This window comes from Rattus norvegicus, chromosome 17 (genome assembly GCF_021556685.1).
Source record: "Rattus norvegicus strain SHRSP/BbbUtx chromosome 17, alternate assembly SHRSP_T2T, whole genome shotgun sequence".
NCBI lineage: Eukaryota > Metazoa > Chordata > Mammalia > Rodentia > Muridae > Rattus > Rattus norvegicus.
Window position 1 is genome coordinate 30,674,664 of NC_141550.1, and position 14,383 is coordinate 30,689,046.

Consider the following 14,383-nt stretch of genomic DNA (forward strand, 5'->3'; position numbering starts at 1 on the left):
AGGAAGAGCATGTGAGCTTCTGCTTTCTCTGGAAATGAGCGGCTGGTTCTCTGTGAGGGGCTCTTGTCCATCACGAAGGTGAACGGCAGCAGGTTACACCCTTCCCTCAAAGGCACAGCTTCAAAGCTATGCAAACCTGGCTGGCTATAACAGATTCCCTATTCAGAAAAGGAATATTTTCTTTTTTGATTATGCTTTTGAGAAAGCCCTAAGAAAATAGTAAGGTGTGAGAACTACACATTTCTTCCAACTGGTGAAGCGAGAAGCCACTGCCCCCAGACTTTGCCCTACGAGACATGGGGTGGGTGGGGCAGACAACTCAAAGGGAAGTTTCTTTTCCTAAGTCTAATAATCACAGCTCATGCATGAAAAGATAAGTTAAATCACTGCAGTGACCCCTACCCACTCTGGATGGAGCACTTCCATTAGGTCTGCAGGGTTAATTAGCTACTGTGGTGTGTGGAGGACAAACCTTCCGAGATGCCAGGGATGTGGCTGGGGCTACCAACTGCAGTGCAAGAAGGACATACATTATAGAGGTCATCAGTGGGGGAGGGGCTTTATGGAAGTAGTATGACCTCTGCACTGACAGCTACAGCTCCCCTCCCCCACCACTCAGCCACCATTCTTCACCTGAAAAATGGCGGTAGTAATGGTACTCCTGAGACTATGCTGGAAACCAAAAGAAAGATTGCATGTAAGGCATATGCACTAGTCTGTAGGCATTTCATTGGTATCTGCTATTGTTTTGTTATGTATTATACTTTGTGAAATTCTAACTGAGCTTGGCATAAATATTCTGACTCAGGGAGCACAGTTTATTTATATTTACTGACTGACATAAAACCTCCAGTTGGAAGATTTTTTCCCTTAAGAAAATGTGTTTAAGATTTGCCTGGACAGGGTCAGACTCTGGTCCTTTTGAGTCAAAATGGCCTCAGCCCTGGGGATTTCTAGTTGAAGTTAACATTGCAGGGCTCTAGCTGACTACCGCTAGGGGACAGGTGTTGGGGAATGTTTTATGCCTGTGTTCAGAGATCTGGTTGGATGTTGGCATTGTCAAGCATCTCCTGTCTCAATGTTGTATAAAAATTGTTTGCCATCACCTCTGGTTGGTTAATACAGAGCTGATCAGTCAATGGCTGGGCAGGAAAGAAGGGGCCGGGGCTTCCGATCCCAGTGAAGAGGTCCTGGGGGGGAAAGGAGGAGGAGGAGAGAGTGGAGAAATGAATTGCCAGGAGAGAACAGAGAAGACCGGTGGAGAGCAGGAGCAGCCAGAGGGAGACTAAAATGGCACGTAATACCACATGGCTGGAAAGTTGCTGGGAAATAGGCCAGGCCAGGATGGTCAGGTTAGAATAGATGAGAATCCTGCCCAGCTACAGTGCCAGAAGCTTATTAATAAATATACCAGGTCTCCATGTCATTGTTTCATAGCTAGGCTGAGCATAGAAAAGCCATGCATTTACAGAGTAGTCATCATAGCGTGGGGGTTGGGGATGGAAACTCCCAGCAAGATGTGGTGTGCAAGCAGGTGCCTTCCATCAGCCTCTCCCTCCTCCAGGATCCTGGTCTTTTCAGTTTCTAGTGTGAATCGGCTCCATCTTCATGCTCCAATTCACACTGCTCCAGGAGGCCTGGGCATCTCACACTGATGGCTAGACTTGGAGAGCCAAGGACGCAGCAGAAAGAGGGCTTCCCACCCTTCAGTGACCCAGACAAGAAGGCAGCAACTAGCCCACCACCTACCTAGATGGCCACTCCTGTCACATCACTCCACTAACATAACCTCCAGGAAAGCCACCTCAAGATCAAGAACTCTAGAGGGAGGCATGTGCCCCTTAGCCCTTCCCCATAGGATTAATATCACACATCAATTTGACTGGGTCTCGGGATACTCAGGTATTTAACTAGATGTGATTGCAGTTGTGCCTGAGTGTGTTTGGGGATGACATTAAAACCTGAATCCACGGGCTGAGTAAGGTTATTATTGCCCTCCCTAGTGTGAGTAGAGCTGGTTCAATCTGTTGAAGGTCAGGTTGAAAAGCTACCTGGCACCTACGTTTTACACACCAGAAAAAAAAAAAACAAAACTAGAGATGTCATGTGCAATGCTTGAGGGCACAGTCAAATGGCACTCCATTGCTCTTAATCCCAAGGTCACAAATGCTATTCAGTACCCTTTCATTTCCAGAGATTTCTCCATTAGTTTTTCCCCCTGGCTGAAACAACCCTGCAATGTCATTCTGTAAACATTGATTTTACCCCTCTTCTCTCCTGCTTGCTGGGCTCCAAGGCCTGCCTGACCATGCAGCTGGGCCCCTGCAGAGTCTGACCCTTGAGTGCCTACTGCTCCTGCTTTGCACATGCTTTCTGCCTTCTTCCCTTTCCACATTCTCCCTCCCCCAACCTTTAAAATACGCTAGATTAGATCTGAGAGAGCTATTCAACGGGATAAAGATCAAATCACATGCCGAGAGCTGTTTAAAAGGTATGAATAAGGAACCATGTGATCATGGGGGTAAGGAAGCTTCCCTGAGGGGGAGATGCTGAGCTGTGATGTGAAGGATAAGTATACTGGACGGGCAGGAAGGGAGGAAGGGGCATGGAGGTTTGCCACTGGAGCTGAAATGCAGATTCTGGCTTCTGTTAATGCCTGAGATCTGAAGCCTCCTCAAAAACACTTATGGAATGATCTCCATCCCCGTCATATGCTGAAATCTCAGTATCTCTAAGAGTGACTTAGTTCAAAATATGGTCATGTCCTGATCTGCTGTGACTAGTGACCCTATAAAGAAAGGGAAAGTGGGTCACAGGATCAGAGGAAAGACTGTCTGTGAGCTGGGGAGCAAGGACTCTGTCAACAGCCCCATCCTGGACTCTAGAACTGGAGAAGATTGATGTTTGTGTTGTAATGGAGTCATGTCTTCATAAAGCCGCTGTATGTTGACAATATTGAGGCTGGGGGTGATGCTTAGGGGCAGAATGTCCTGACCTTATCCCCAGCAATGTAGACAAAAATGAATATAAAGTACCGTAAATGAAAAATGCAGCTACTGGGCAGTGGTGGTGCACATCTTTCATCCCAGCCCTCAGGGAGGCAGAGACAGGCGGATTTCTGGGTTCAAGGCCAGCCTGGTCTATAGAGAAAGCTCCAAGATGGCTAAGGCTTCACAGAGAAACCTTGTGTGGAAAAGACAAAAAAAAAAAAAAAAAAAAAAAAAAGCCAAAAACAAAACAAAGCAAAAAAACCCAAACCAACAAGAAGTGCACCTAGTATATCTATATTGCCAAACATCGCAGCTTAGCCTAGCCTACCTTAAACATGCTTACATGCTACAGCTGAGCGAAATCATCTCCTATGCTACAGACCCTGATTCTTTTTTTTTTAAATATAGGTTTATTATATATATATATATATATATATATATATATATATATATATATATATGTACACTGTAGCTGTCTTCAGACACACCAGAAGAGGGCATCATATCCCAGACTGTGAGCCACCATGTGGTTGCTGGGATTTGAACTCAGGACCTCTGGAAGAGCAGTCAGTGCTCTTAACCTCTGAGCCATCTCTCCAGCCCCAGACCCTGATTCTTAATAAAGCATTGAGAACTACATGTAGATTAGTGAACTCTGAACTGAACAGGGAAAGCCTATGGTTGCATGGGATGCTCTGATATTACTGCAGAGTTGAAAGTCTTTCTTAGAGGACAGCTGAGGCAGACACTCTAACTTCCCTGAGGCAGCCAAGCTAGCTGGTTCACAGCACAGAGCCTTGACCTTGCTGTGCACTCACATTCCCTCCAGTCAGTCCAGCTCGGCTACCTCCAAGAGCCTCTTCACACCAGCTCTAGAGTATGATGGGTGCCAATTAACGCTTGAGAAGATTTCCTGATAGCTACTAGGGCTGGCTGTAATGGGAAGTGTCCACCCAGAGCTGGCAGACAAGACTGGCGAGAAGTCTGTAAGCCAGGAGGGAGGCCTGGCTAGGCAGGAAGACTCCAAAGACAGGGTCTGTTCACCTCACTGCTGCAGTCAGAACAGCTCTCACCACTGGTTTTACACAAGAGCTTCTGGGGGAGAAATGCAGCTGTCTAAAACCAAAACCTTAAAACAAAGGCCTCTTTTGCTTTTGTGAGACTATGATTCCTCTCCTGTGAAGAGAGAAAAAAGAAGGGAAGGAGACAGATTGGCAAAGCTGGAGGCTGGTCTCCTTCCAAGGCAGCAAAAGCGCCAATGGTGTGACTCATACACAGCAAGTATTTCTTGGTAAAAACCTGGTGAGCACAGATTATGCTTTTAACCGTAGCTAAAGGCACGTCTGGCAAGGTGTGCTACTGTCCTGCCTCACAGCAGATGCACAGCAGGGGTTAGCTGCTCTCTGAGCTGCTGTCTTTCTTTGGGATCCCAAAGAAACCTGCAGTGGTCTTATAGGTTGCCACCCAACATAAAAGGCTCTTTCAGCAAAAGGAGTGGAAAATACAGACTGTTTTTAGAGAACTGTTGCTAATAACATTTTTCCTCCAACCCGTCAGTTCCAAAGGATAGTGATGTAAGAAAATGATTTTCCAGCAAATGTACAGGAAGGGCACATTTTTCTTCAATATTGATGTATTCTGTTGCTAGGAGATAGGTTTGGAACAGAATTCCTAGGCCAAACTATTTTAGAGACAGATGTTTAATGAACTTTGCTTTTTAAGGGAAGTCTATGCATTTATAATGAGGGTCAGGGTAGGGAAACTAGTCATTTCTGAAGCAGAAAACAAGTAACTAGGCCATCTAGCTTCTCTCTAATGGAATGTTCATAAGAGGCAGTTGTGCTATGGTGAAAAAAAAGCTCTGTTTTAGGAAAATCCAACTACATGGCTTGAAGCACTGTTTAATGTCAACCTGCCTTGAATTCTCATCTACAAAATGGAACTATTTTCCCTACATTTGTAGTGAAGTATAAGTAAAATATCGTTAAAATACAAAATGTTATGTGGAAACATCACATTGCTCACTCTAAATGTATAAAATTAATATAAAATACAGAAAATGAGGCATGTAACTGGAGTTGTGGCTATTTGTGGGTTCTTTCTTTCTTCCACCCTTCCTCACCCCTCTTCTTCTGCCCTTCCAACCCCCTAACACTAGGTAGTAGGGAAAAAAGTATAGGGAAAGGGGGGCAAAAAAATCATTTGACTACTGCCTGATGATTAGGGGTATCAAGGTCCTTAGGGCAAGTTGATCTTGCCATCAGGTTATTTAATTTCCTCTTTTCATCTCTTTGCACATAACTGCTTGACAAAGCACATCCAACTACCAGCTGGCCAAACAGCCCCATCTCTTGAGCCCTAGCATTTATATATCCTCTGAGGAGCCCCAGAATTCCAAATGTCACACACTCTCAGAAACTATCTTCAGCTGGCAAAATCATGCTCTTGTTAGAGCATGGGACAAATCACAGTCAGCTGATGTGGACAGTCTGAAGCGCCCCATATCCCACATTTGGGATTAAAATGAAAACACATTCTTATAATACTTATGTGTTTTTAAAGAAAGCAAAATTCTCATTGCATAGGTACACAGAGAACATCTGGGAGATTAATAGGATAATGAGCTGTTTGAATTTTGTGCCATAAACACGGCTTATATTTTTATAATATTATAAAAGTCAAGTTTGAAAATGTTGTATTTATTATGGACTTCTAATTTTTTGTAAAAGTCCTCCATGTTTATTCGCACTGTAATTTCAATGTAACTTCTTTCTACCTTTATTTTTCACTTACTCTACATTCTTCCCAAAGCGGTTGCTATTTCTGTACATATTCTTGCGTTTGCCTAACTCAAGGTTGAACTGACATAGAAGAATGTAGTAGAATGTAGAGAATGAAGAGAGGTCTTTCAATGTAAAAAATTAGAAATATATACATATAGCACACACACACACACACACACACACACACACACACACACACACACACGAATTGCCATGCAATTGTATTTTGTTATGGAATAAGAAAACCTCCTCCCCTTATTTCTAAATCTGGAGAATTCTACTGTGAAGATACCAGAGGAGACTCACTCACAGGCAGTGGAGCTGTTAGAGTGCAGCTTTCCCTTGGGGCTTTGGGGACTCTGAGAAACCTAAGCTAAGTGCCCAGTGAGCTGAGCAGCACCTCCGAAGTCAGGCACACGGAGGGACTGAGTCCATATTTAAGGTGGCTATGACTTGTAAAGTTTACAGTGTAATGTTAGTGAGAAAAAAAAAAAACCTTTCAGAGTTGAATAAAGAATCTGACTATCTATGTGGGTGGCTACCAAAGAATGATTTTTTTTCTTGGTTTGGTTTTATGAATGTTTTTATTGTCATTGTTTTTAATGAACTAAAAATTCCAAGGCATACCAAGTTGTTATCAGTGCTTGCCTCAAATCTAAAGTGATATTTTTGTTTCAGAACTCGGTGCCTAGAACACACTGTCCTCACTGTGCTCAAAGACATTTGCCAGAATCCTTCTGCTGAGGATCCCCAGAGCTCAGAGCTCAGGTTCTCCGTGCCCGTGGTACTCTCAACCCTGTGGTACTCTCTGACCAAATGAGGAACATGCATCCTAAATTACCCTTCTCCCTCTTCTTTTCCTTCCTATGGCTTCTCTTATTTCCTCAGAGGCTTTGTGGTGCCCAGAAGTTGTGAAGCTGTAACGAGACTCACCGTGACCCTTTCACATGCTCTAGAAGGAAGTCAGCATGAAAGCGTGGGACCAATGGGTCCTTCTCCCCGTGCACAATGAGGGTAGGGCACTGGATCAGGGGCAGCAAGTGCCGGCAGATGTTACCTGACAGACAAGACCACAGGGAGTCACTCACCTTAGCACAGTCATTCTGCAGAGATGCGCTGCTGCTAAACATTGGACATCAATGCTGCTGAAGGCATCAAAGGCTTGGTCCCCAGAAAGGTGCCATTAGGAAGCAGTGAAAGCCTCAGAAGCCTTGTGGGACATCCTTGGTCACTGGGGACATTCACCTGAAGAGGATTGTGGAATCCTAGCCTATTCTTTCTTCCCTTTTGCTCTCTGACTTGGGAAGTGACTGGTTGCCTCAGCACAGTTGCAAAGCAGTGTGGCTACTTGTTCACTGGCTGGAACCTTCACGACAAGCTGAGGTAAGGCTTTTCTGTTATCTCAGGTGTTTTGAAATCCTCTCTCTCTCTCTCTCTCTCTCTCTCTCTCTCTCTCTCTCTCTCACACACACACACACACACACACACACGTCCCTCTGCAATTTGATCTGTGGTTTCTTCTAGTATTAACATTATTAGGTTTTGTTCTTCTTTTCCTGTGCTCTGCTCATGTTGATGCTCCACTGGTAAATAGCCTTTTTTGAGTTAAGTCCATCACTCACGTAAAATGATGGAAAAATCAAATAAGCAAACAAAACCTGTACAAGTCTCATATTACAGAGCCCGTCAGTCATGTGGATGATATCTAGCAGTGGAAGCCTTTTCCCTTGAGTCTGTGCTTCAGCACCTGAAGACTAGATAGTCCTCAGGGTGGGGGGACTTCACAGTGAAGTTAGCCTGTAGAGAGAACACAAGCAACTCTTCAGGGCTTGTGCCTTCATGACACTCCTGACGACCACACCTTGGCGGCTCCATGCCAGCTCGAGCTTCAGTCTCAAACAGCAATGATCACAGTTGCCGTGACTGTTATGAGGCTGCACATATGGTCAGCGGTATGGAAGATTCTGGAGACAGCAGCTCCTTCCTTCACTCCTCTCCCATCTCTGCCTGTACTAAAAGGAAGGTGCCACAGCACTGAGCTGGCTGGGATCCAGTACTGCCCACCAGGCAACAGGCCCTTGCCCTTCTCTTTGGCTGGGGATTGCTGTCCTCCAAGGGAGAGTCACCAGTTGACTGGGTCTCTGAAGCACTCCTCTCCAGTCACTGGGCGGCACATGCCTGCCACTGTATGAGGTGAAGCTGATGAAAGCCAGCTCTGCCACCACTTGCTGCAGCAGGATCTGTTAATGCTTCCAACACTTACACTTCTTTGGGGGTGTGGGGAAAGGCACACTTTTGCTGGACTGGTCCTTACTATGTAGACCAGGCTGGCCTCAATGTCACAGATTCACTTGTCTCTGCCTCCAAAATGCGGTGATTAAAGGTACTTGCTACCGTGCTAGGCTAGTACTTACATTTTAACTCATTCCACACCGCCAAACGTTTGTAAACTGATGCTTCTTAAAAACATAACGGTAACAGCACTTTCACAATAACCATTGCTAGTACTCTGCCATAGCTGAATGCATATTATCTCACTTAATCCCTACAAAAACTTTACGGGGTAAGTAAGTATTAGTATGTTCTTCAGGAACCAAGTCACTGCACAAAGCCATGCTGACCTCAAACCCAGGCCTGGGTGACTCCACAGCTGTACAATCACCCATGCCAGACCAAGTGTCTGTACTGACACACGGCCGTGGACAAAAGACTCCTATTAGATCAGTACATGCAGAAGGGAGATGAACTAAGTCCTGCTGTAGGATGATTTCCATATTGGATTTTCTAGACAGGATGTGTTTCTGAATGGTCAATTTAGCAAGTTGTACACTGTCATGGGCAGCTGTCTCACATGATTTGGTGACATTATTTTTTCTGTTGTTTTTAAGGTGCAAGAAAACACAAAGATTTGTTACTATGCATGGAGACTGCATTTCAACAGGATCACTGTCAGGCATGGGTTTGTTATTTTGAACTTAAACCGGACATGTGACATTTCCAAAGTCCTTTTCATTGCAAAAGCTTCGCCGTTACAGATGATTCATGCTGGAAAGGATTACCTAACAGATTAAACTATCCCTTCAGACACAAGCATTCTATAACTGAATGGGCCTGGGATTGAATCTTATCTACTCCACTCTTGCAGCAATTACAAAGATAAAAAGAAGAAAGGGCTCAAAAGAGGGATTCCGAGCAGCTTGCTGCAGTTTGGATCTTAGTGTTTCCCAAAACCTCCGGTGTTAGAGCTTGCTCTTTTGTGTGGAGAGGAAGCGAGGTGGTGGAACCTTTAAGAGGCGGGGCTTAGTGAAAGGTTATAGGTCATTGGGGGTGTGCCTTTGGAAGAGAGGTAGACACGAGTTTATCCTTTTTTCATTTTTGCCAATGAGGCTTTGCCTTGCCAGACTCTCCTGTCATGATTCAACGCAGCATTCAGCCTGAAAGGCAGTTGGTCTCCCGAGTCATGGGCGGAAAACCCCCAGAACTAAGTCACAATCCACCTTTCCTCTCAGTGAGCTGATTGTCTCTGGCATTTGTCCCCGTGACAGAAAACTGACTAAACACATAGCTGGGTAAAATTAAATTTAAGGATGTTAATTCTTGCCGGGAATCTTAAATTTTCAGATTAAACAGAAGGAGGTATTTGTCCACAGCCAGGTTATGTCACGTGGTTCTGAACACGGAAAGAGAGCTGAACAGTCTCTTCCCCTTGCCAGCTCTGCTGGGGCTGAAGTGGCAGACATTTCCTCCTGCTTTGTCCTAGAAGTAAAATGAGTAGTGGGTGGACCCATTCAGACAGAGGGAAAACTGCCTATATTCTGGCTCTCTTTCTAATGACCTCTTCTTCAAATAGAAAGTAGAAACAGGTTTCCGGAGAACAAATTCATGCAGACACTTATGCAAAGGACTGAAGGGAAGTGAAGAGATTGCGGTTAAAGTCTCAACACAAACTCACACTGTCCGTCTGGCATTTACACTAATTACACAAGGACTCGTGTTGTGCACGATAACAGTGTGGGGATAATGGCTGGGTTTATTTATCACGGAGGAATACTGGGAAGCCAAGGGAAGAACTCGAGCCTGCCCTGCAATTAGCAAAAGAGCCATTAGTCCACGCAACGTACCATCTGGCAGATGTTTAAACTGGTTTATGCCGTCCACCCACTTCTCACAGGTTTTGGCAAAGTAGTCATGTCCATATAGGGCTTCCAGGGGTTTCCTTGCCTTCTCACTCCATTTAGAAACATCTCGGATACCTGAGAAACCAAAGTGTGATAGATAAGGATGAGTCCCCCTCCTCCCTATCCCTAGCATGGGGACTTCCCCTCAGCAGGGGCCTGGCTCACTCACATCGTCTAGGTCTTTGTTCAGATGTTAGAGTGCCACACTCCCACCCGCATGCCCTCTGTGACTTTGCCCTTCCATCTGCTTGGCATTTGTCACTGCTTGGCAGGGCGTTCTGCCTCAGGCCTGATTGTCCATACCCCACCCCTTCCGGATGGGGTCCCAGAGCAAAAGATTTTGTTTTATGCCTTGCTACACATCAGACACTGGGCTGGATCTCCCACTAGAATGACATGATTAATCATTAGTGAGTGACTGAAATAGAACCGAGTTGAATGCTTTCTGCTAAGGTAGTAAGATAAACAGAAACATTTCTCTAACTCATGTTGGCAGAGTAAGAATGACATTATAGTTATCTTTTAGTTCCTAGTTTGGTTCTATTTCCACATTTCCTCTTTTAATTTTTGTAATTGCTGCAAAAATAAAGTATATAAGATTTAATCCCGGAGATATGCAATTACGGAATGGTGTAACAGTTTCCTCCAAGATTGAAACATTTCTTCCTCCAAGATTGAAACATTACTTCCTCCAAGATTGAAACATTTCAACCTGGAGAAAGCTCTTTAAGCAGGATGGTAAACTACTCAAAACAGCACCAGAAGTCCCTAAAACTGACCAGATTGACTAGGCTCCTCCTTGCCAAAGGAAGCAATGAAAGCTGAGATTCCCCTTCAGACTAAAGAAAGCTGAACTGCAAAGAAAATTCTCAGAGAAAAGCTGCAAAGAAGACTCTGAGAGTGATCAGTTGCTACAAGAAGCAGAAACCAGCTGGATTGCCTGGAAGAGATTTGGACCCACTGAGGCACCTGGAAAGGACACTCTCTAACCTGTTGAATCACCTGCAGCAGTGCAGTATACTCTTGGTTCCTAGGCTGTGAGCTGTCACCCATACTAGGGAGGACTTTGGTGATGCAGTTGTCTTTGAATCATTTTTGCTCCTTGGAAGTAACCCAGATAAACTCATGGTTCATCAAGTTGGACTTTAATGACGTCCATACGTTGGTTTGTCATAGGATCCTTATTTTAGGTGAGTAGACGTGTGTGTTGCATTTCCCCAGAAAATGTTTTGTCATGCATCATAGAGAGGGGACTGATTCTAGGACTGTAGACGCCAAACTCTGTGGATGTTCCAGCCCATCACACAAAATTGCAGAGAATATATGCAAAATTGACACAGGTTCTCCCATATATTAAACCATCTCTACAATATTTAATCTTGATTCATGTAATTATTTAAATGCTATACAAGTAGTATACTATATTGTTTAGGATATCATGACAAAAAATATCATCTGTGTATGTTCAAAGGTGATTTATTTTTCAAATTTTTTGGCCATGGTCGATTGACCCCTAGTAAAGGGATAGCTATTTAAAGAAAATTTTCTGGCACACTGAGAAACAAATAAATGATACATGTAAGGTCTGTTCAACACATAGTGTGTAGAGTTTAGACTACTAAGTCTAAACTATATTATAAGTGATTACTTCATAGGAAAAAATAGAGCCAACCTCTACCTTTAAAATAAAGCAGCAAATGTGATTTATTCCACCTGATCTTTTATGTAGTTCCTTAAGCACTAGGGTCAAGATCCTGGTACTCTTGAACATATTAAATGCTGTGTATGAAAGCATTTAACCCGTGTATTGTTAAGGATACATCACAAAGGTCAGGTGACACTAGTAATACACACTGACGGCAGATGGTATTTTCTACAGAGTACTGACAGCGCCAGCACCCCCTATGCTCTCAAGGTGTACGCGGTGAATGGAAATACTCAAATACTCAAATGCAGGAAACCATTTTACAGCTAAACTGCCTTCTGAAGAAGGTGACTAGCCCTGCCTTTAGATGCTCAGAGGGAAGCCAGGGTGAGTTGACAGCAGAGACTAGGATGGTTGAACTGTTTGGTGAAATGGGAAAGACTTCAGAAAGGGGTGTATTAAAGTTGGTTAAAACAATTAAGTAATGGAGAGTTGGGAGAGTGGGAAAGAGGCTAGCAAGATGTGATGGAAGCCTGAAGGGAGGGAAGTTCAATGGTAAAATATTTGCATATATGAGGCTCTATGTTTAATTCCTAGTACCACGCCTATACTCCAAAATATAATAATAGCAATTTAAAAGTTGCTCGTGGAGGCCTGGAGAGATGGCTCAGAGGTTAAGAGCACTGACTGCTCTTCCAGAGGTCCCGAGTTCAATTCCCAGCAACCACATGGTGGATGACAACCATCTATAATCAGATCTAGTGCCCTCTTCTGGCCTGTAGCATACCTGCAGGCAGGCAGAAAGCTATATGTTGTATACATAATAAGTAAATAAATATTTTTTTAAAAATTGCTTGTGGATACCTACACTCTGAGCTGTCTGGCAGACCACAACCTGTGAGGGACCATCTTGCAGTAGAACAACCCCATCTTTCAAAAAAATATAATTATTAAAACAAATCTTTCCTACGGGCTGGTGTGATAGCCTAGTGGGTAAAAGCACTAACTGCTTTTCCAGAGGACCCAAGTTCTATTCCCAGCACCCACATGGCAGCTCATAACTGTCTGTAATTCCAGTTCTGAGGAATATGGTGCCTCTTCCATCCTGTGTGGGTACCAGGCACGCACAACATGGAGGCATGCATGGATGCAAAACACTCACAAATATAAAATTAAAAAAATTTGTATGTTTGAGGACGTGTATGTGGAGACTAGAGGACAGCATCGAATGCCACTCCTCCTCATGCACTACCTTGTTTTATGAGACAGGGCTCAGGGGTGAGGCTAGGCTGGCTGGTTATGGGGGCTGTCTGCTTTTTCAGCACGGAGCATGCACTGTACTCAGCCTTTCATATGGGCACTGGGACTAGAACTCAGGTCCTCACGGTTGCACAACAAGTACTTTACCAACTGAGCTTTCTCCCCAGATCTATGAAATGCAATTTTCATGATTTAACAGTCATAGATACTAGTGAACATGTATGAGTGAGTTTACAAGAGAGATAGCAAACCCTGAAACAAGGCCAGTGAAGAAGGGTGACTCACAGCGGGGCTGTTCCAGGGGTCAGACAGCTATTAGCAAGGAGGAGCCAAGGCCAATCTGAATTCATGCTCATTGTATCCAGACAAGAGTGACCTGTCAATTGTCATGTGGCATGTGCACCCAGCAGTCATCGATTTCACAGGGCCTTATCCACTGTACACGGTAGGAGTCCAACATGAGGTAGTTTACAACGTGAGGTAAACCAGTTGTCCATGGGGAAAAGCATGTACAAACTACTTGGTAGATTTGCCCAACAGATCTGAATACAATTTAAAGGTGGAAACCGGGGCTCCACAGCATAGTTCATTTATGCCAAAAGAGCTAAATTACAATGACTAAATATTATATTTAAAAAACCTTTAGGGAATGAAGGGATGGCTCATCACCTAAGAGCACTGGCTGCTCTTTCAGAAGACCCAGGTTCAATTCCCAGCACCCGCATGGCAGCTCACCAATGTCTGTAACTCCAGCTCCAGGAGTTCCGACACATTCATACAGATACTCATTCAGGCAAAATGCCAATACATGTAAAATAAAAAGTAAGTAGTAAAAAATTTAAAAATCAATTAGGAAAAACAAATTCCGTATGATGTGAGGCTGAGAACCGAGACTCTTCTGAGAACCCAATGGCTTAGTGCTTAGTACGGTGTCCCCTGTTAAAGCACAGGCACTTCAGCTGGGAACAGCATAAGGTCCCTTTAGTAGACTAATTTATGTAGATTTTTTAAAATGAAGGGTGTCTATGGGAATATCAGATCTGTGGAAAAATCTTCAGGACCCCAGAGGAAATAGCAAACGATCTCAGGGCAGGGGAATCCAGCTGCTGCTGGGGGAGCCAGAGGTCTTACAGTGGTTGGAGCACAGACTTGGAAGTCAGACTGATTAAATAGGAGGCCTATCTCCTAGACTAATTGTGTGTGAAACTGGGCAAGCTACTTAATCTCTCTGTGCTAACTTCCTAATCAGAAAATATGAATTCTATCAAGCTTCAAGAATAAACAGTAAGAAATTACATGGAATTTGCTGATAATGGTGCCTGGCATGTAACACATGCTGAAAAAGATGCTTTTGCATTTATATATTTACTTCTGTTAATTTAAGAGAAAGCCATTTCTGTACCAAAGCATAATCACTACCCAAAATTAATAATTATGCTTCATAGGCAAGTGCCCAGAATAACCAATTGAATCAAACTGTTTGTTGATTCAAAACAGAATTTGGATCCCAAAAGTAACTGATATACC

At 43.9% G+C, this 14,383-nt stretch overlaps 1 protein-coding gene across 7 annotated transcripts in view; it reads right to left on the reverse strand.

Annotated features, from left to right (window-relative positions):
* The window catches only part of Bphl (biphenyl hydrolase like), a 36,256-nt gene that overhangs the window by 2,846 nt on the left and 19,027 nt on the right, over positions 1-14,383 (reverse strand). For 2 of the 7 annotated variants that reach the window (XM_087591028.1, NM_001037206.1), the window contains 2 exon segments: positions 9,895-10,026; positions 6,707-6,830 (listed from right to left, as the gene is read on the reverse strand). The exons of 2 other annotated variants lie outside the window; for them this stretch is intronic. In XM_087591028.1, coding sequence (XP_087447154.1) covers positions 6,707-6,830; positions 9,895-10,026 — 256 coding nt within the window. 7 annotated transcript variants of the gene reach the window in all.